General features: G+C 52.0%; 1 protein-coding gene across 2 annotated transcripts in view; it reads left to right on the top strand.

Annotated features, from left to right (window-relative positions):
• The window catches only part of ntng2b (netrin g2b), a 45,152-nt gene that overhangs the window by 22,910 nt on the left and 1,737 nt on the right, over nucleotides 1-20,505 (top strand). For both annotated transcript variants that reach the window (XM_067250464.1, XM_067250465.1), the window contains exons 4-7: nucleotides 3,997-4,169; nucleotides 5,324-5,353; nucleotides 18,933-19,100; nucleotides 20,180-20,314. In XM_067250464.1, the coding sequence (XP_067106565.1) occupies nucleotides 3,997-4,169; nucleotides 5,324-5,353; nucleotides 18,933-19,100; nucleotides 20,180-20,314 (506 nt within the window). The remainder of the gene's footprint in view (nucleotides 1-3,996; nucleotides 4,170-5,323; nucleotides 5,354-18,932; nucleotides 19,101-20,179; nucleotides 20,315-20,505) is intronic.

Here is a 20,505-nt window from a genome sequence, read left to right as displayed (position 1 = left end):
TAGCGAGGTGTGTGTCTGTGTTTCCGTGGTTAGTCTTGTGAGTTGTTGTTGCTCGCTTTTGGTTGTTTCGTCGAGGAGTCACCGCTACTGTGGAGGTGTAGTGCAAGTACTGAGAGGTGTGTGTGTGTGTGCTTGTGTGTGTGTGTGACAGCTGATCAAACAGAGAGAGCGGCTGAAGTCCTGGTGAGTGTGTGTGAGGCACAGCGCTTGTCACCTCGGGGTTGGGCCCTGGCAAGGTTGCCGTCCCGCCAGGGCTCCTCAGTAACCATGGAGACTGGCTGATTGACGTGATTTGATCCACAGCTTCCCCTCCCATACAGGTTCGACCCCTCCTCCCCCTCATCACCCCCCCCCCCACACCTGTATCCCCCCACCCCTACAGAGGGAGAGAGAGAGAGGGAGAGATACTAAGGATTGCCTCCATACCAGAATGGATAGAAAGTAGTAGAGAGACAGAGAGAGATAGAGAGAGAGAGGGATAGCAACGGAGAGGGGGAGATAAAGAGAGGGACAGAGGGAGAGAGAGAGAGAGAGGGAAGGACGGGGCGAGAAAGTAAAGGGGAAGATAGAGCGATACAGTAGACACGGTGGAGGGAGAGGAAGTACAGTGTCCCTGGACAGATAGAGAGGAGCAGGAGAGGAGCAAGCGAGGGAGAGAGCGGGAGAGGAAAAAGCGCGAGCGAGAGACTGAGAGAAACAGAGTGATAAAGCCCCATTAACTGCTGCCTCCAGCTGCTTCCTCTCCTCACCTCCTCCCCCTCCCCCTCTCCCCCTCTCACGGCTCTCCCTTGATATTTGTTCATCTATAGTTGTATTTATTCTTGCAATTGCCGCATCTTTCTCTCGCGTGGAGGAGCCCGCTCTCCTCTCGTCCTCGTCTCCCACCTCTCCTTCGCTCCCCGGCACCACCAGCGCAGGAGCGGTCATGCAGACGGGTGCCGCAGAGTTCTGATCAGACAGTTAGACAGGCAGACAGTTCAGACAGGCAGACAGTTCAGACAGGCAGACAGTTCAGACAGGCAGACAGTTAGACAGGCAGACAGTTAGACAGGCAGACAGTTCAGACAGGCAGACAGTTCAGACAGGCAGACAGTTCAGACAGGCAGACAGTTAGACAGGCAGACAGTTCAGACAGGCAGACAGTTAGACAGGCAGACAGTTCAGACAGGCAGACAGTTCAGACAGGCAGACAGTTAGACAGGCAGACAGTTAGACAGGCAGACAGTTCAGACAGGCAGACAGTTAGACAGGCAGACAGTTAGACAGGCAGACAGTTCAGACAGGCAGACAGTTAGACAGGCAGACAGTTAGACAGGCAGACAGTTCAGACAGGCAGACAGTTAGACAGGCAGACAGTTAGACAGGCAGACAGTTCAGACAGGCAGACAGTTAGACAGGCAGACAGTTAGACAGGCAGACAGTTAGACAGGCAGACAGTTAGACAGGCAGACAGTTCAGACAGGCAGACAGTTCAGACAGGCAGACAGTTAGACAGGCAGACAGTTAGACAGGCAGACAGTTAGACAGGCAGACAGTTCAGACAGGCAGACAGTTAGACAGGCAGACAGTTAGACAGACAGACAGATGGATGGACGGAAAGACCGACATGTGATCAGAGAAAACGGTCTGACGATCCTTTTCTGCTGATCAATACACTGTCTCTCTCTGTTAGGGGGCCTTTTTAATGGACAGGGAGAGGAGTGTGCAAACCACCACCCCCCCACACACACACACCACACACACACACACACACACACACGTACACACATCTGAATAAACAAAGAGCTGATGGATGCAGCTGTCCTGTCTTAACTTGTCTCGGCTAAGAGCTGCTACTCCCACTTTGATGACTTAGCAGCAAGGGGCGGCCATCTTGCACATTAACATACGATTGTGGCCATGTATAATTTGTGCGCGGAGGGACTGTGGAGAGGGAGCGGGAGAAGTCCCAGCGCAAGCTGTCAACCGAAGAGAGAGGCAGAGAGCGTGCGCGGGATAAAAGGAGAGCACGCGTGCGTGCGTGTTTCAAAGAGACAGGGAAGGAGGAGAGTGGAGAGGAAGTGGAGAGGAAGTGGAGAGGAAGTGGAGAGGAAGTGGCGAGCAGCGCTTCACAGAAGCTGGAGTGTCACATCCACTCATGCGTGCTGACGTGCCCCCCCCCCCCCCCCCCCCTCTGTACTGTACCGCTGGAGTCAAGGGCGGCTGGTCAGGGGGGACACCGGCGGCAGCAGTACTCTGTGACCTTGACTCCTGTCCTCTGGAGCAGAAGACTCTGTTAACCATCGTACAGCACCACAACTAGAGGTGGCCACTCAAACACACAAACACGTGACACACACGTGACACACCACACACACTGAGGGAACTCGAACAATTCATGTATGGGACTGAACTCTGTTGAACTGACCTCTGATTGTAGTTGTGGGCTTGGGCCATGTTGTGCTTCAAAGTGGGAGATACAGAGAGAAAGACAATGAGAGAGATAGAGAAAGATAGTGATGGAGACAGAAGCTAGACGGACGAGATCTCTTCTCTGAGAGAAGGAAGTTGAGATGCAATGTTCCCATGATAATTGTGTAAATCATGATAGATGCAGTAAGACTGATCGCAGTGGTGCCGTGTGTTTGTGTGTGCGTGTGTGCCGTGTGTGCGTGTGTTTGTGTGTGCGTGTGTTTGTGTGTGCGTGTGTTTGTGTGTGCCGTGTGTTTGTGTGTGCGTGCGTGTGTTTGTGTGTGCGTGTGTTTGTGTGTGCGTGCGTGTGTTTGTGTGTGCGTGTGTTTGTGTGTGCCGTGTGTGCGTGTGTTTGTGTGTTTGTGCGCGTGAGCGTCAGCCTAGCAAGGTTGATCTCCTGAATGCGATACAGCCAATAAGCCTAACACCGGCTTAACCGGTGCAGTTCTTAAATAGTCTGTTCCTTCCTCTCTGAGTCCTTCCCAGAGATGGAGCTTGTGGGTGCTGATCAGGTAATGGAGAAGCATCTCCCGTCTCCTGTTGGACTTCCTGTGTGTGACGCGCGTCTGGGCTGTCACTCACTCCGGCTGGCATCAGTCATACCCCTCCCCCCCCCCTTCCCTACAAGCATCTCTGATCTGGCGTCTGTCAGGCGGTATCTCCTAATGCATCAGGATCACTGGGGGGCGGGGGGGGGGGTGGATTCTCGCCCAATCAGAGAGCTTGCGTTGCTCAAATAGATCTTGTCGAGTCAGTTTTGCCAAGTCATGTCCTGTCTCGCTGCAATATCTGAGGAAGAAAATGGAACGCCACAATGGTTCCACGTCTGTTCCTCAGTGCTGTAGTAGTTTGGGATCTTAATGAATCTCTGACGAGTTTGCTGTAAGCACCTCCAGGTGATCACAGATCAGAGCCATGTTCCTCTGAACCCGCTCTGAGCAGAGCCTGAACATCTCAACAACCAGCTGGCCACGTCAAACTGTGTTTACTTATTTATTGTTTCTATTTCATATGTTGATGTGGTTATGCATGACTGTTTTGTGCAAGGACACTGGCGTCGAGGTGGACTGGTGATGCAGAGAGGCAAGGTACACCCCAGAACCTGGAGTGAGGGATGAGGGGATGAGTAGTGACAGAGAAGGAGAGAAAAAGGGAGGGAGAGAGGGTGAGGAAGAGGAAGAGAGAGGGATGAGGCAGGAAGATTGAGGTAGTCCTTTTGCAAGCGTACAGGGCCATTCTTTGAATATTTGATGTGGACGGATTGCTGTTCACTCCACCGGAACAAACTGGATTGGAATCCGGTCACTCATCTGGAAGCGGCTGTAATTTAATGTCGCCGTTGCTCCGTAACTTCCTCATCTGCTCCTCATGATGTCTACCTCTGGACCAGCCCACCTGGGCCCTGCACACACACAAGCACACACACACAAACCCTCACACAAATGCAGACAGATTAATCTGTCCGTCGATCTGTCTATCTATCCATCTACATACGGTATCGATTGATCTACTCTGACCCCTAAAGCCCTGTTGTTCCATCCCCAGGTGTAAGTGTAACCTGCACGCCTCGCTGTGCCTGCTGCAGGATGGGAACCTGCAGTGCCAGTGTGAACACAACACCACGGGCCAGGACTGCCAGCGCTGCAAGAGAGGCTACAAGGCCAAGTCCTGGAAGGCTGGCTCCTACCTGCCCACGCCCAACGGCTCCCCAAATGAATGTACGTATGGCAGTTCCACACGCACTCCCACAGGCCCACTCTCAAACACATGGGACAGGTCCGGAGACACGCTTACACACCAACTCGTTCCTATCTCGCCGCTTACAAAGAGACACTGACACACACACACACACACATACATTGGCTCCAACTGGGCTCTACGGATATGAGATAATCTTAGATATTAGATGTGGTTTCCGACACAATGGCACTTATAGTATACACATTCGAAATCAACATCCTATCTGTGTACGGCCATATTACAGCAATCAATAGATATGAAATTGGAGCACTAACTAGAGCATGATCAATCAGGTTAGTGATTGATCCCAGCTGAGTAACCCAATACACAATCAGACAGTGATACAAAACTGAACAAAAAACAAACTGCACGCCGGATGTTCTGTTGCCGTGTTTGTGGGTTGCATGCCTGGACGGAGTCCTTTATGGACTTGTATAGCTGCCCTACCTCATCATTAATCTAGAACATTCATAGAAGATATGCCGACATGGAACCCCTTCAGCTTCTCTAACAGTGGTCCTGGATATGAAACTAAGATCAAGAGAATGTGTGATGCACTGAGAGAAAAGGATGGGGAGGGAGAAAGAGAGAGACGAGAGGAGGAATGGAGGGGATAGAAATAGAGACTGGGTTGACAGACTTCTTTCTAGTTTAGAGTAGATGAGCAGAGACTGTGGGGGTAGATGCTGGAGAATAGAACCAGCTAGCTAGCAGGAGACGATAAAATAATAATCTAGGGCAACCCTCCCACCTCCTCTGTGCCCTCTCTCCACCACCCCTTCCATCCCTCTTCACCTCCTACCCTCCACCCCACCACCTCCAGGGTGGCCCAGTGGTTCATATCTAATATACCCTTACTGGCATCCCCTGTGGTCTAGTCCTCAACTGGGCCTGGCAGGGCGGGGCAAGGTAACTGCACACAAAGCTGTGAGTTGTGTTCCAAAATCAAAGAATTAGATTTGATTGATGTTCTAGAATACTTCACACTCTAACTATATCCCCCGCCCCCCCCCCCCCCTGCCCCCCACAACATGCCTGTGATGAATGAGCAGAGTAATGTTTTAGACAAATGAATGCATAAGCAGATCCTCATCTTCTTCTCTCTCTCTCGTTTTTCTCTTTTCTCTCTCAGGTGCAATCGCTGGGTCCTCCTCCGGTTCTAGTAAGTAACTGTCAATTACAGCTTAGGAGCTGTTTCTACCCTCCCCTCTCCCTCTCTCTCTCTCTCTCTCTCTCTCTCTCTCTCTCTCTCTCTCTCTCTCTCTCTCCCCCTCTCTCTCCCTCTCTCTCTCTCGCTCTCTGTGACTTTGTTTCTGTTTCTCTTTCCAAGTTGCCTCCCGCTGTCGTTCATTAGACATTTCTATCCGTCCCTCCTTGCCTCCCTCTTCAGTCAGTCATCCCTCCATCATCCCTCCCTCCTCATCCCTCCCTCTTCCCTCTCAGTGTTGCAGCACGAAGGTTCCCGACTTCTTCATTATTCATGGGTCTCTCAGTGGTCTCGTCCTTTCATCACGACCACACTAACTTACACAGGAGGGCTCCTTCCACCGCTCTGCCTCCTCTGTTTAGACTGCCTGACGGGGACAGAGGGAGGAGGGGGGAGGGGAGGAAAGGGGGGGGGGTTGGCAGTAGAAGTGAGGGAGGGGTGGGGAGACAGGTAGGCGGGAGAAGAGATAGAAATGACTGAGAAAATTAGGGAGAGAGAGAGAGAGAGAGAGAGAGAGAGAGAGAGAGAGAGAGAGAGAGAAGAGAGAGAGAGAGACAGAGAGCAAGAAGAATGGGAGGTGGTGAGACAACACGCGAAGAAGAGAGAGGGAAAACTGGGATGGGTAAGTCTGTAAGTGTCTTGTAATGCCGTGTGATTCCGAGCGAGGGTCTGGGAGAGGCAGGAATGAAAGGGAATGTGATCAGGGATTCTCTCTGAGGAGCGCCTCGGAGCTCCGAGCGGTTAGACAGAAGCGATGGGCTAAGTGGCAGCAGCAGAGCTGACAGGCTGCTAGGATCCTCTGGTCTGTTGGGCTGCAGGGGGGCTGCACTGCAGGGTTGTTGTGTTGTATTGTAGAATACAACACAACAGTAGAATGGAACATAATACAGAATGAGAATAAACCAACACAACAGAATATAATATAACAGAGTAAAATGGAAGAGAATCATACTACTGAGAATATTTTTTCCCCCTAGCCTGTCCAGACAGGGCATGCATAGTACCAGAGCTATTATACCAATTCTGTCTTTCCAGTAGTCGTATCGAGTTCAGAGGCTAGTTTGTTTTGCTCACTCTCAGAACGGCCAACTAAGACACCTGCGCCGGTTACCGTGGTGACCACAACCACGTCCACTGCCGCGACGAAGACGGTGACTAAAACCACCCCCGTGACATCCGACCCCACCTTAGAACCTGACCCCACCACGTCAGTTCCTCAGGGGCTCTCATCCAACCTGCCGGAAGGTGGGCAGTAGAACTATGGTAGCTGGTAGCCGTAGACTCATGCATCTGTGTGTGTGTGGAGGGGGGGGGGGGGTGCGGTCTTATATACAGTATTTGTGTGTGTGTGTGCATACCCATATAGTGTGTGTGTATGTGCGTGAGGATGGGGGAGGAGTGAATACCTAAATGGTAGTTTACATTATTCACCAGTAGTCCACCGCTCAGCCTGTACATGTTCTGAAGTCCGTCTATACGTCCCTGGGACGGGGCTGTGTCAGCTCTGGACTGGTCCCACCGGGGTGGGGGGGGGCTGTCCAGCCCGGTTTGTTCTGACTGACTGGTTCTGAGGAACCAAGATCAGGTACAACCAGAGTCTGTCAGGCCAGGATGTAAAGTGCCGCTTAGAACCCGTCAGGGCCTCAGCTGACCAGGGCTAAATTTAAATCTGCCATCTTGGCTGCAGCTTGTGTTGTCCCGGAAAAAAAGCACTTACCGCAGGATGAAGGGAGTAAGAGGAGGAGTGGCAAGAGGAATGGAAGGAGGAGAAAAAAGAGGAGGAGGAGGATGGGGAGGAGGAAGAGGAATTCCAGGAGCACTGTTCTGTTTTTAAGGAAATCCATTAAGTGGTTTCCCTTGAAAAGTGAAAAGCGCTTTTGTCCCTCGGAAGACTTTGTTGACGAGCGGTGATTGATTGACAGGGCGCTGACTGGAGATTTAAACCCCCAAATCAAACACAGAGCTTTGAGAAGCCCTCAATGACCTGCCGTCAGCCTTCACATGATGTAAACGCACCAGGGTCTCTGACAGGGATCGGAAGAAACACCATTCAGGTAGAAGTAGGTTCCATTAGACTGAGAGAATAAAAAGGATACATCCACGACAGGAAGGCCTATCCACTTTATTTCCAGTGTGCACACCAGGGTTTAGAGGATGGGAAAGGGTAGGGCCACAACTACTTTCCTTTCCAGGGTCTGTGCCCATGGTTACTGGACGCTGCCTGTATATCATGACGGTGTCGGGTTCCAGGGCTCTGTCACCTTACAGCGGTTACCATGGTAACAATTTCATGGCTCTACTGTGACCATCTTGCTTAAGAAAATGGTAGTTTGTCTGGCTTGGACATGACCCCAATGCGAGTAGTGTCTCTTGATCTAGGTGTGTGTGTTTTGGGGTGTGTGTGCGTGCGTGTGTTTAGGTGTGTGTGTGTCTGTGTGTGTGTGTGTCTGTGTAGATTTATGGTTGGCATATGGCGCAGCTCAGCGATCCCCATAAATCATCCTCATCCTCCTCTCTTCCTCCCAGGGATCCGAGGTCTGAGGTCCTCCTAAACACACACACACAGCCACACACCCACGCACACACGCACGCACACACACAGCCACACACCCACGCACACACACACCCTTCCCCTCCGTCTAACCTCCCCAGCATCTCCCTATAGGTAACAGTGCAGGCTGGGCCAGAACAGTCTGGGTTTTAGCAACCTTCCCTTCATAGACAAACTAGTATCCAGACCATCCCTCAACCACACTTGGGAGTCTGTGATCAGTAGCCTTCGCTGGATCTCTGCCTCAGTCCCAGCCAACTGGGTTCAACCTTGGGCTGCCCCAGACCTATTTGACGTAGTCCGTATCAACTGTTACATATGAGGATGATGTAAGTGTGCATGGGACAGTGTTTTCTAGGCCTCTCTCGTGTACACACTGCACATTTCAAGTGAGTGTGAGTAGCGGAGAGCGCGGAGGGCATGATCTAAGCTGGGTATTATCCTGGGTCAGGGCTCTTCTCTAACCTTCCCTCCCCCTCCCCTTCCCCCTCTGCCTCCCACATTCCCCCTTCACTCCCCTCGCTCTCAGTGAGCATGCCCAGAGGGGGAGATTAGAGGGCCGGCGGCCCTAATACTCAGAGCCCTCTGCTGATTGGTTTTCTGGATTGATGGGTCTAGGGGGAAGGGTGGTCTAAAACACAAAGTCCCAAATTCCACCCAACCCCACTGCTGCCCTGTATTACCCTGCCATGCCCTGTCCGGCTCAGCTCTACCAACCCCTGCCCAACGCCAGCTCCCACTTACTCTACCCCTGCTCCACCCACCCCTGCTCCCCTTGCTCCACCCACCCCTGCTCCCCCTGCTCCATCCTGCCCACCCCTGCCCACCCCTGCTCCACCCTGCCCACCCCTGCTCCACCCACCCCTGCTCCCCCTGCTCCACCCACCCCTGCCCCCCCCCTGCTCCACCCCCCCCTGCTCCCCCTGCTCCACCCTGCCCACCCCTGCCCACCCCTGCTCCACCCTGCCCACCCCTGCTCCACCCACCCCTGCTCCCCCTGCTCCACCCTGCCCACCCCTGCCCCCCCCTGCTCCACCCTGCCCACCCCTGCCCCCCCTGCTCCACCCTGCCCACCCCTGCCCCCCTGCTCCACCCTGCCCACCCCTGCCCCCCTGCTCCACCCACCCCTGCCCCCCCTGCTCCCCCTGCTCCACCCACCACTGCTCCCCCTGCTCCACCCTGCCCACCCCTGCTCCCCCTGCTCCACCCACCCCTGCTCCCCCTGCTCCACCCACCCCTGCCCCCCCCTGCTCCACCCACCCCTGCTCCCCCTGCTCCACCCTGCCCACCCCTGCCCCCCCCTGATCCACCCTGCCCACCCCTGCCCCCCCTGCTCCACCCTGCCCACCCCTGCCCCCCTGCCCCCCCTGCTCCACCCTGCCCACCCCTGCCCCCCTGCTCCACCCACCCCTGCCCCACCTGCTCCCCCTGCTCCACCCACCACTGCTCCCCCTGCTCCACCCTGCCCACCCCTGCTCCCCCTGCTCCACCCACCCCTGCTCCCCCTGCTCCACCCACCCCTGCCCCCCCCTGCTCCACCCCCCCCTGCTCCCCCTGCTCCACCCTGCCCATCCCTGCCCACCCCTGCTCCACCCTGCCCACCCCTGCTCCACCCACCCCTGCTCCACCTGCTCCACCCTGCCCACCCCTGCCCCCCCCCTGCTCCACCCTGCCCACCCCTGCCCCCCCTGCTCCACCCTGCCCACCCCTGCCCCCCTACCCCCCCTGCTCCACCCTGCCCCCCCCGCCCCCCTGCTCCACCCACCCCTGCCTCCCCTGCTCCCCCTGCTCCACCCACCACTGCTCCCCCTGCCCACCCCTGCTCCCCCTGCTCCACCCACCCCTGCCCCCCTGCTCCACCCACCCCTGCTCCCCCTGCTCCACCCTGCCCACCCCTGCCCCCCTGCTCCACCCTGCCCACCCTGCCCACCCCTGCTCCACCCACCCCTGCTCCACCCTGCCCACCCCTGCCCCCCTGCTCCACCCACCCCTGCCCCCCTGCTCCACCCACCCCTGCTCCCCCTGCTCCACCCTGCCCACCCCTGCTCCCCCTGCTCCACCCTGCCCACCCCTGCTCCCCCTGCTCCACCCAACCCCTGCTCCTCCCTGCTCACCCAAGCCCATGTCTTTCTCAGAAAGTCAGACAGAATCCCCTCTGCTCAGCGGAAGACTAAAGACATCATACACTGACACTCTGACCCTTATACACACTCGTCGTAAACACACACACACACATACAACACGAGTACGCACACACTACCCAGATAAGCACCGATTCCTGTCCTCGCATAGGCCAACCCCTCTACTGGTGGTTCCTGGTCTGGTGAGATCTGCACGTTGCTTAGCTGCCAGGTCAATTACACCTCGTGTCCCAACCTGGGATTCTAGCATTATTGAATAGTTAGTAGCATAAAGAGAGCGCCGCTCTCCTATTTATTTAGGTGTGTTAAACCTGCCGAGAGATATTCCTTCCTGTCACTCAGCTGGGTGTCATTAGAGGTTCTTCCACTCCTCTCTGGTGAATCACAACAGCGTTGTTAGCGCCGACCAGATTGCTGTCTGTCGCCGAGGTAACTAATGAAGAGGACACGGTGACTGACAGGTGGCATTAGATGTTATTGTTATCGTTTATTTTGGCTGCATTAGTGCCGCTGACAAATGATCTCATTACATGCCAACATGCTCGTGCGAGAGACGCGGGGAAAGAAATAAATTGGGACGTTGGGAACATGGTTCATTTAGTGTATGTGTGTAGGTGTGTGTGTAGTTGTGTCGGTGGGTGTGTAGGTGTGTAGGTGGGGGCATGTATGTGTGGGTGTGCATGCGTGGGTGATGTGTGATGGGCGAGCATTGCCTGGGATGAAAGTTTGTAGATAGTAGATCCATCTGTGCCGACAGACTTGCTCATGTCACCAGATTATGTAACTCCACAGTTTTAGTGGGCAGTTCCCAACGTGACAGTGGGATGCTACTGAGCATAGGCTTGTCACACTGCACTTAGCCCAGGGCTAAAAGCATTCTTAGAACCTTCTTAGCCCCAGGCTAAGGGAGCTGTTAGCCCCAGGCTAAGAAAGCTTTCATATTGGCTCAATCCGGGCACATTTCAAAGTGGCCTAGCCCCGACTTTACCCCGGGCTTGCTGGCTCTGCTCTGGAACAGGGTTAGCCTCACGTTTGCAGGGTTATCCTCGGAAAATGGACCAAACACGGGGCTAAAAGGCGCCCATGTGAAACTGGGCTTTAGATTAACCCTGGGTTAGCAATGTGTGTGTGAGAAGGGTCTAAGTTATCCCGGAGTCCGCTCTTTGCCGTATTCGCGTATTCTCAGCCCAGCCCTGGGCTGAGAATACGCTGTGTGAAAAGCCTGTCAGCTGGGTGAGGCTGTGAGTGTTTGTGGATGCATTTGTGTGAGTGGTTGTGTCTTTGTGCACATGTGTATGTGCATGTGTACCTCTCCTCCACTGTGTGTGTGTGTGTCTGTGTTTATGTTGGAGGACTGAGCCTATGTGCTTCTAACTGACAGAGACCAGCACTCCAGGAGCAAGTGATCCAAAGCCAGGCCTCTCGGACCCAGAACCTCTCACACAGACTCCAGGTACACTAGTACAGTGTACTAGTAGTGTGTAGGGGACTAGTAGACGGGTCACTAGTTTGTAGGGGACTAGTTGAGTAGTACACTAGCATGTAGGAAACTAGTAGGCTAGTCACTAGAGTGTAGGGGACTTATAGACTGGCTGGTCACTAGAGTGTAGGGGACTTATAGACTGGCTGGTCACTAGAGTGTAGGGGACATGACGGTTGTGTTTATTTGTCTCTATTGTAGTGTTTATCTATTGTTTGTAGCAACATTTCTCCATATTTTTGTAGTTTAGATGAAACACACACATACACGCACACACTTGTAATGAAGCATGTAACATTTAACAAGGACTCCTAACAGTATAGTCTGACCTCACACTGACCACTGAAACCAAACAGCCTCTGCATTCATTGTCACTAAACCTACACAGTTTCCTAGAGCAGAACGTGTTACGCAGGCACAGCTTGGAGTTTAGCCTGTCTCAGTGAGAACGACACTCCTAACTGTGTCCTCACTTCTACAGTTTCTGTGCGCATGTTTCTGTGAGTGTGTGTGTGTTTGCGTGTGTGTGCGGTCAGTGAGTGAATGTGTTTTAGAAAGAAAAGGAAAGCTAGGCTTTCTTTGGGTAAACAATCTGAGGCAGCATCTCATATGCTAATGCCTCACCCTACCCCATCCCTCATTTTACTCACACACTTTCTCCTCAAGAGCCCCTCCCCCGCGTCGACGCCGCCTCCCCAGAGGCCGACGCCCTCCCAACGGAGCCCCCAGCCCCAGAGGCGGAGCCCCCCCTCACTGACAGCCTGCCCCCCACCACACCCACCCCACGCCCAGAACAGCCTTTGGGGGAAACGACTTCTTCAGACACACAGTCCCTGCCCCCTCCCACATCCTCTCCACCAATAGCTGAGGAGTCCGCAATACTGATGGGAAAGGAGTCCACGTCGTCTCCACTAATTGTAGTCGAGTCTGAACCTCCTCAGACAAAGTCTGGGGAGTCCGACCCCCCTCAGCCAATCCCCGAGGAGTCCTCCTCCTCTCCACCAATTGTGGAGGAGGAGTCCACTCCACCTGTCCAAGCTGAGAACTCCCCCCCCATGACAAGCCCGCCCTCGACGGAACAGTCTGAGCCAATGGTGCCTGAGAATGAAGGTAAGCCTCACCCATAGCTACAGCTAGTGTTGGCTAGATTCTAAACCTCTAGAGATGGACAGTCATTCTAGAAGCCTAGTCTAGTTTACATAGAGATGTACAGGAAATAGCACTACGATTCCATTCCAGTCGAACGCTTAAAATATCCTTTCTCGAATGTTGATTTTGTCAGTGGCATGGCTCCATCTGGACTGGAAAGCCGTCTATGGCGCTGTACCTCCTGTAACTCTGTTACACGATGCAACACAATATCAGTTGTCAGAGCTTCTCATTCAATTTGGATAACGACACAGGAATCCTGTTACGAGTGGGCGAGTGAGTGTTTGTAGTGGAGAACGAGGACGGAGAGAGGGAGGGAGGGGGAGAGAGGAGAGAGAGAGAGAGAGAGAGAGAGACAGAGAGAGAGAGAGAGAGAAGGAAAGAGAGAGGAAAAGGGGACGGAGTGATGGATGGAGGGAGGAAGAGAGGGGTAGAGTGTTGGCTGTGCTAGTGAGGGTCCTGGTTCACTCAGAGTGATGTCTACACGGTTCAGAGACAGAGTCCCTATGGAGTCACTGGCACTGCAATAGAGAGAGGGGGAGGGAGACAGAAGTGAGGGAGAGAGGGAGAAAGGGGAGAATAGAGAGACAGACAGGGATACAGCAGGAGGTAAGGAGAGAGGGGGAGGGAAAAAAGAAAGATGAGAGAAGAAGAGAAAATGAGAGGCCAGATTCAGTAGCTTGCCAAGACAAAAAAAACAAGATTTGCATTCATAATCTGCTCCCAAAGCAAGGCCTTGGTTGCTAATGTTATGGATAGTCATGTAACTAATAAATCTGAATTGATGAGCCCACTGTCCACACAAATATTCTGGTGACATCCAACATGGACTGCATCAAGCTGGCCATTCCTAAGGTGTTGTGTGTGTGTGTGTGCTATCTTCAAAGTGTGTCTCAGAGTGTTGCTTAGCAATGTCAAGGAATTTTGGCCTGAGAAATCACAGGCACTGTCAGCATCCTGGACAGCATGCCTAGCAAGTGTGCGTTGGCTATCCATCAAACTTCTATTGACCAGGGCAGATGATCTAACAGCTCCATCACTGTCGTTCCTTGGCTAAGCAAACCATCACACACACACACACACACACTCACACACAAGCTCTCTCTCTTTTTCCAAACCGCTAGTCCGCCAGTGCAGCCTGGCTCCAAGGGAGTCACTCAGACAGTACAAGTTAAGCTGAGGAGCGGGGTAGAGATGAATGCCCGTGGCACAGCAAATCAACCACTCCCACAAGGCACTGTGGGAGAACTCTGATGAAATGGGTTTCCTCTCTCTGTGCTATTCTACACTAGCTGGGGAAGATGCCCAGTTTCAGGCTTCTTGCCCCAGTGGTGAGTGGCAGGGGCGGGGTGGTCAGACAGTGAACTAGTCAGTCAGTCAGTCAGACAGTTAGCTAGGCGGTCAGCCAGATTATAAACAGAACCGGATATATATACACAGCCATGTGTGTGGCTGGTTGTGTGTGTTTCGGGGTAGGAGAGCAGGGTGCCGGGAGTAACATTCGCGTGGGGGGGCAGGGATAAGTAGTTTGAGGTCATGTATGATGCTTGGGTACAAGGATGGCGTGAGGCCAGTGGGGAAGGGGGGGTGAGTGGGGATGAAGTAGTGAGGGGGAAACATCTGCCAGCCTTCTGTCCCGCTAGAGCCCTCTGGATGTAGGGTGGGCTGGTTGTCAGTGTGTGTCTCTTTTCTATGTGTGTGTGTGTGTGCGTGAGTGTGTGCATGGGAGGCTTGCCTGGAAGTGTGTCTTCATGGAGCCTGTCAAAAACGTTGACCTTCCTGGGATAGACGTATTTTACACACATTTCCTCCCTATCACCACCAGAGGAGGGCACTGCCAGACAGAAGTCCTTACTACCGTAGCCTAGTGATGGTTAGTCTTCATCACGTCCTTATGCCACTCAGTTTTGACTCATCTCGAGATCAAAGATGTCAATATGATGCGTCTCTGGGTAGCTACCTCAGCAGAAAAAGGAGGAAACAGAGGATGCTGTGAAGGAGGAGGAGGAAGAGAGGTGGATTGAAGAAGGTGACGGGCTAGCTGGTCGAATTTCTGTAGTCTGAGACGAGTACAAATCCGCGGGAACTGTGGGGGAAAAAAATCCCTACAGCGTTGTTGGAGCAAATCGATTCAAAGTTTGCTTTCCTCAATTCGAAGGTCATCCCAAGTGCACGTCATGCTACTGGGACAACGAGTTCACTTTTGTCCTGCGCCGAAGCTTGTGGAAGTCTGTAGAGTGGACTTTTCTCTACGCCAGTCATAGCGAGTGTGTGCCCTTTCCTGTAAGGACAGGAAGTGAGACCTTGGAGAATAGAAAGCCCTTTGCACCGTTCAGATAAAAGGAAGAGGATGTCATGTCTTCACACCCCTCAGGTCTCTGATGCTCCTGTGTCTCAACACTCTCTCTGGCTCCCGCCACTCACAGCTACGCTCAAACCCGAGGCCTTGGACGCTGAGAAGCCCACGCCGTCCCCCGGACAAACCCCTGATGAGGAGAGAGGAGGAGAGGGAGAGAGGGGAGGGGAAGAAAGAGGCGGAGAGAAGGTGAACGAGGGAGAGGAGGAGGAGGAGGAGAAGAGGGAGGCCGAAGGTATCATTGTGTGTGTAGCCTAGTGTGGGCTAGTGTGATGCAGCGATCCTGGGGAGCTTGTAGATAAGCTTGTAGTCGTGGTAGCCTTCATTGGATGCTGCTGGAGAGACAGAGAGAAGAGTGTGTGATTCGCGTCTGGGATGTTCACAGTCCCCTCAGAACCAGAGGGTCCCGCATCTGAGGCGCTGGCCACGGAGGAGTCACCTGACCCCTCTGGAGGAAAGGGGGAGGGAGAGGAGGAGGAGAAAGAGGAGGAAAAGAAGGGCAGAGAGGAAACTGAAACTGAAGATCAAGGTAACTGGCGAAACGTTGCGAAGGACACGTAGGCTATGCTGATCTGTAGATTGTAGTCTACCGTAAGGGTGTGTGAAAAGAATGGCACTGTTTCGACTTTGTTTCAGCCGGTCAGACATCATAAGTCGACCTGTGGAGTTAAGAGGCGAATGAGCTGCTGCCTCGATATGGGCGCAGCCAGTCAGACCTGACTAGTAGCCATGTAGAGCATACTTGTAGATCATCGGCAGGAGTGTGACTGTTTTTCTGTGGTGCTGGCAGAGCCTCTAAAACCAGAGACAGGGACTGAGAGAGGAGGTCCTTCAGGGAAACAGGAGGAGAAGGAGGAGAAGGCGGAAGAAGAAAAGGAGGAGGAGAAAGAGGTGGAACAAACAAAGGAGGAGGAGGAAACGGAGGTCAACGGGGAGGAAGAAAGGAAAGAAGAGGTGGAGGAGGAGCAAAAAGAGGAAGACATGGAGAAAGAGAGAAAACGGAAAGGTAGAACAGAATCACTGCTACATTAGCTGGTCTGTCACGACAGTAGTTTGTGTTTGGTGTATGAACGCACCCTCGTAGAGTCCAGCAGTCTTCCTCTCTCCCTTGATTTAAACCTCCTGGCCTCTCCTTGCCTTCCACTTGTGTTCCCCTAGGCTACTGGCTGTCTAAGTGCTGGTGATGTTAGCCTGCCTCTTGATACTGCAGCCTGTAGGCCTACTGTTGCTAGGTAGGCTAGGCCACATTAGCCAGTAGCCCCATGCAGTAGGTACTAGCAACCTGAATTTTGGTGGTGCTAAGGTATCTCTGTAGCGTGTGAACCTACTGTAGCTAGGTAAGCTAGGCAACATTTAGCCAAGTAGCCCCTATAGGTGCTAGCAGGCCGAGTGTTGGCCTGTATCGTAGCTACATGCAGCAAAGCCAGGCACCATTAGCCCTTAGGCTCTGTAGAAACCCCAGAGCTGGCAGACTGTGTGCAGTGGTGCACAGCGGTGTGGATCCTGATCGCCTGTCTTTAAACAAAGATTCCTTCATCTCCTCAAGGCCTGCTCAAGCTCTTGATCTCAGGAGAGCCCCAGGCCAGACACCTGTTTGGGATTGTGTACGATGATTTCAAAGGTAAGAGATAGAGCAGCGATGGTACAGACATCAGCAGGGAGGAAGCGGAGAGGCATGGAGAGGACAGGAGCAGGCCTCCTGATTTATAAACGGCCTGTTCTATTGGCTTAGCTCAGTGGGGTCTTTTAATCGAAAGTAATTTAAAGGGTATTTTACAGAAAGAAAAAATCAAAATAAATTTGGAAAGTGTCATTTGGAAGAGTAGGAGACCAGTGCTGAAATACAGTGGGAGAATCCAATAAAACGTTGCCAGGTTTTACTTTCTCATCCTTTCTTACTGTCTGTTCATGGTTTGTTTTCTAACCACCCCTCCCCCTTCTGCTTTGATTTTGTTTGGCTCAAAACCAAGGTAAGCATGTCGAATATTCACATCCACGTCCAACATGTTTACTATCATTATCATTACTAATTAGACATTCTGTGTCGCATTCTCTTCTTGGGGCATCGCTCTCTCTACCTCTCTTTTTGTCTTTCTTCTCTTTATCTCTTCACTCAGACTCTCGTCAAACAGATTCTTGAAAGATTTGTGTCACATTCAATGTATTCCTTCCCCTGGTGCCACATGACAACAGTTCCCCCATCCAATCGCATGCTAATCAAACTCTCTTAAGACTGACTGTCACTTTAATGGTTCATTTGTTACACAGTTTAATGAAGGCCTCTTGTAATCAATTGACAGCGTTCCATAAGGCAGCATCTTGACTTTGCGTTTACGTGTGAGACAATGTCCCCTTCCACACTCTGTCTGAACTTTAATTGGGCATTTATATTTAACTAGCTGGTCTCCCCCCTCCCTGCCTTCCTCCCTCCCTCCCACTCCCTCTCTCTCTCTCTCTTTCCCATATTTCTCAATATCTCTCTATCTCGTCTCAACTGCTGAGGGAGGCACTTTACAACGCTCCTCGCCTGCCTCCTTTAAAGCTGTGCATAAATATTTCAGGCGGCATCATCAACCAAACAATAATAAAATAATAATGTGACGGCTGATTAAACAGCTAAACTCCAACTTTTTAATGTGCATTTAAATGTGTATTTGCATAAACATGCAGGTAAACATGCCTCTTTAGAGGACAGAGATGCCTCCCAGCATTTACACTCGGCAGACTTCTAAAGATTACTAAAACCTTAATTAGGCAGTAACCTCAGCCAAAGAATCACAGATAGTACGTCCTCTCCTCTTTTCTCCTCTCCTTTCCTCTCCTCTCCATAAAATTAACTATATATAATTATCGAACTGTTATTCCTCAACTCTGCATATTAAGTGTCTACTGGCATAGGTCTGTTTGATTGGGTCTGTTTCATACACTCAAGACTTCCACACATTCATGATGATTACTTTTCGTTTCTCACAAGGGGAATCACTCTTCCTCTCACAATACCAAATAATGCATTCTTAAATCCATCTTAGTGTTATGCGGAGAACCTACATTTGTAAACATAGATTTCTGCATAATATGTATGTACAGCAGTGCTGGATAAGCATATATTAAATGAATACATGTAGATTATAATTATATTGATTTTGCATACAGACACAGACAGACAGACAGACTGACAGACATATAGACAGACAGATAGATCTTATTGTAAGATTACAAATGTAATAGATTGACTTGTAACACATCCTGTATGTCGTAAGAAAACACTTTCACCTCTCCTAGAACAAGCCCCTTTAATCTTCCCACAAAACACACACACACACATACATTCCCGTCAGTAGAGCTGAGTATAGCACAGTCAGCGTTACCTCTAGGGAGAGGTGAAGGGGTAGAAGGAAAAGGTGGAGACAGAAGGGGAAGAGAAAGAGGTAGAGAGAGAGAGGTCTGTTTTTACTGAATTAGTCAAACACACAATATACAAGGGATGGTCAGGATAAATGTATTGACTATTTTATATGAAATTATTATAAATTATTAATTAACTTTCTATTAACTATTAACATTATCTTAGTGTTAAAATTGAAATATTAATGCGCATCCAAAGTGTTTGAATTGAACCAAATGACCAAAGATGCTGTTAGGCCCATTGAGAGACTTCAAACAACTTATGTGGTCCCTACATGACACATCCAAACTTGTGTCTGTTCAGATTGCTCGCCGACTCTGCCCGCCCCTCATTCCTTCACAGCGCAGGATGCTCGTCGTCTTTCTTCCCTTCATCTCCTTTCACGAGAGAAACGTGTCTCTAACTTATTCCTCCTCCTCCACCTCCTCCTCCTGTTTCTCTCTCCCCTCAGACTGTGAGTGTTACGGCCACTCTAACCGCTGTAGCTACATCGACTACCTGAACATTGTGACATGTGTGAGCTGCAAGCACAACACCCGGGGCCAGAACTGCCAGCACTGCAGGGTGGGCTACTTCCGAAACGCCTCCGCCGAGCTGGATGACGAAGGAGTCTGCATCGGTAAGATGGGGAGGCGGGACTGGCCGTCTGTGCGGGGGAGTGTGCGCATTCTCCGATGCATGAAAGTTCCTGTTTGTGTGCGTGTGTTTGTGTGTCTGCGTAAGGACGGGAGGGTAGCAGTGGGTGGAGGTGTTTGGTGGGGGGCTGATCGGGGGAAGCATGATTTGTGTGTTTGCGTGCGTGCGCGTGCATGTGTGTGTGTGTGTGTGAGCTAGTATGAACCAATACATTAACGGGCATTGATGTGAGAATTTGGGAGAATATCCACAAATGCTACACCTTGTTAGTCTTACGTTTCCAACCTTTTGAACACCTCCTTGCAAACTGTGCCTTGGATCGACCTGTATTGAGACGAGCCATGTGGGTTAGCCATGGAGATAAATCTGGTGTCGGTAGGGCTCCATCTGTAGGTGGCCAGTGAGGGGGTGGGAACGTAAACTTCCCATGCCGGGCAAAGGGTGGGGGGGCACACACACATGGCCAGGCCTTGGAGTCAGCACAAATGAGGCCCCATTAGCTTGCCTGCCAGGCCACTGGCACACTGTGCATGGCACAGAATCAATACAGAGCACGCTCTCTAGAGCATGTTTACGCACACACAGACACACAGGAACCTCTAAGCTGACAAGAATGCACACAAACACATAAGAAGCTTCGTGCCAACACGAATGGGCATGCACACACTCGCGCGCACACTCACACGTTCCCCCCACATTGTCACACAGTAGTGGAGTTGATTTTCTGTCCAATACTTCATCTAAGCCCCAAAAAGTACGCTAAATAAACTGTCAGAGACCATTACGTTTTCTGACATTTTCCAACATCCCTCTGTGTATTTCATTCTTTCCCACACTCCCCCTCTCACCCCCCTCCCACTCTCTCCATCTCTCCTCCCCAAATCCCCTCCTAACTCTCTCTCTCTTTCCCACACTCCCCCTCTCACCGCCCTCCCACTCTCTCCATCTCTCCTCCCCAAATCCCCTCCTAACTCTCTCTCTCTTTCCCACTCCTCCTCCTCTTGCCCCTCTCAATCCCCCCCCCCTCCCCCTCCCCCCACCCATCTCTCTCCCTCTTCCCAGAGTGCAACTGTAATCAGATGGGCTCGGTCCATGACCGCTGTAACGGTACTGGGTTTTGCCAGTGCAAAGAAGGCGCCACCGGCCTCAAGTGTGACGACTGTCTCCCCGGGTACTACTGGAAACAAGGGTGTTACCGTGAGTATGCTGTGCAAGAGACTGCACTCGGCGTTCTGTGTGTGTGTGTGTTTAAGACACGGGGGGAGTTTTGGTGTGGGTATGTTGTGCGAGTGAAACAAGAACCGTTCCTCAAGTGTCAAACACTATAGTCTGCGTGGAGCTCTTGTTACTAGAGCATAGCACTACTTAGTCTTTGCACATGCCCCTTC

This window comes from Osmerus mordax, chromosome 14 (genome assembly GCF_038355195.1).
Source record: "Osmerus mordax isolate fOsmMor3 chromosome 14, fOsmMor3.pri, whole genome shotgun sequence".
NCBI lineage: Eukaryota > Metazoa > Chordata > Actinopteri > Osmeriformes > Osmeridae > Osmerus > Osmerus mordax.
Note: the sequence above shows the minus strand (reverse complement) of the source record. Positions and strands in the feature narration are given on the sequence as shown.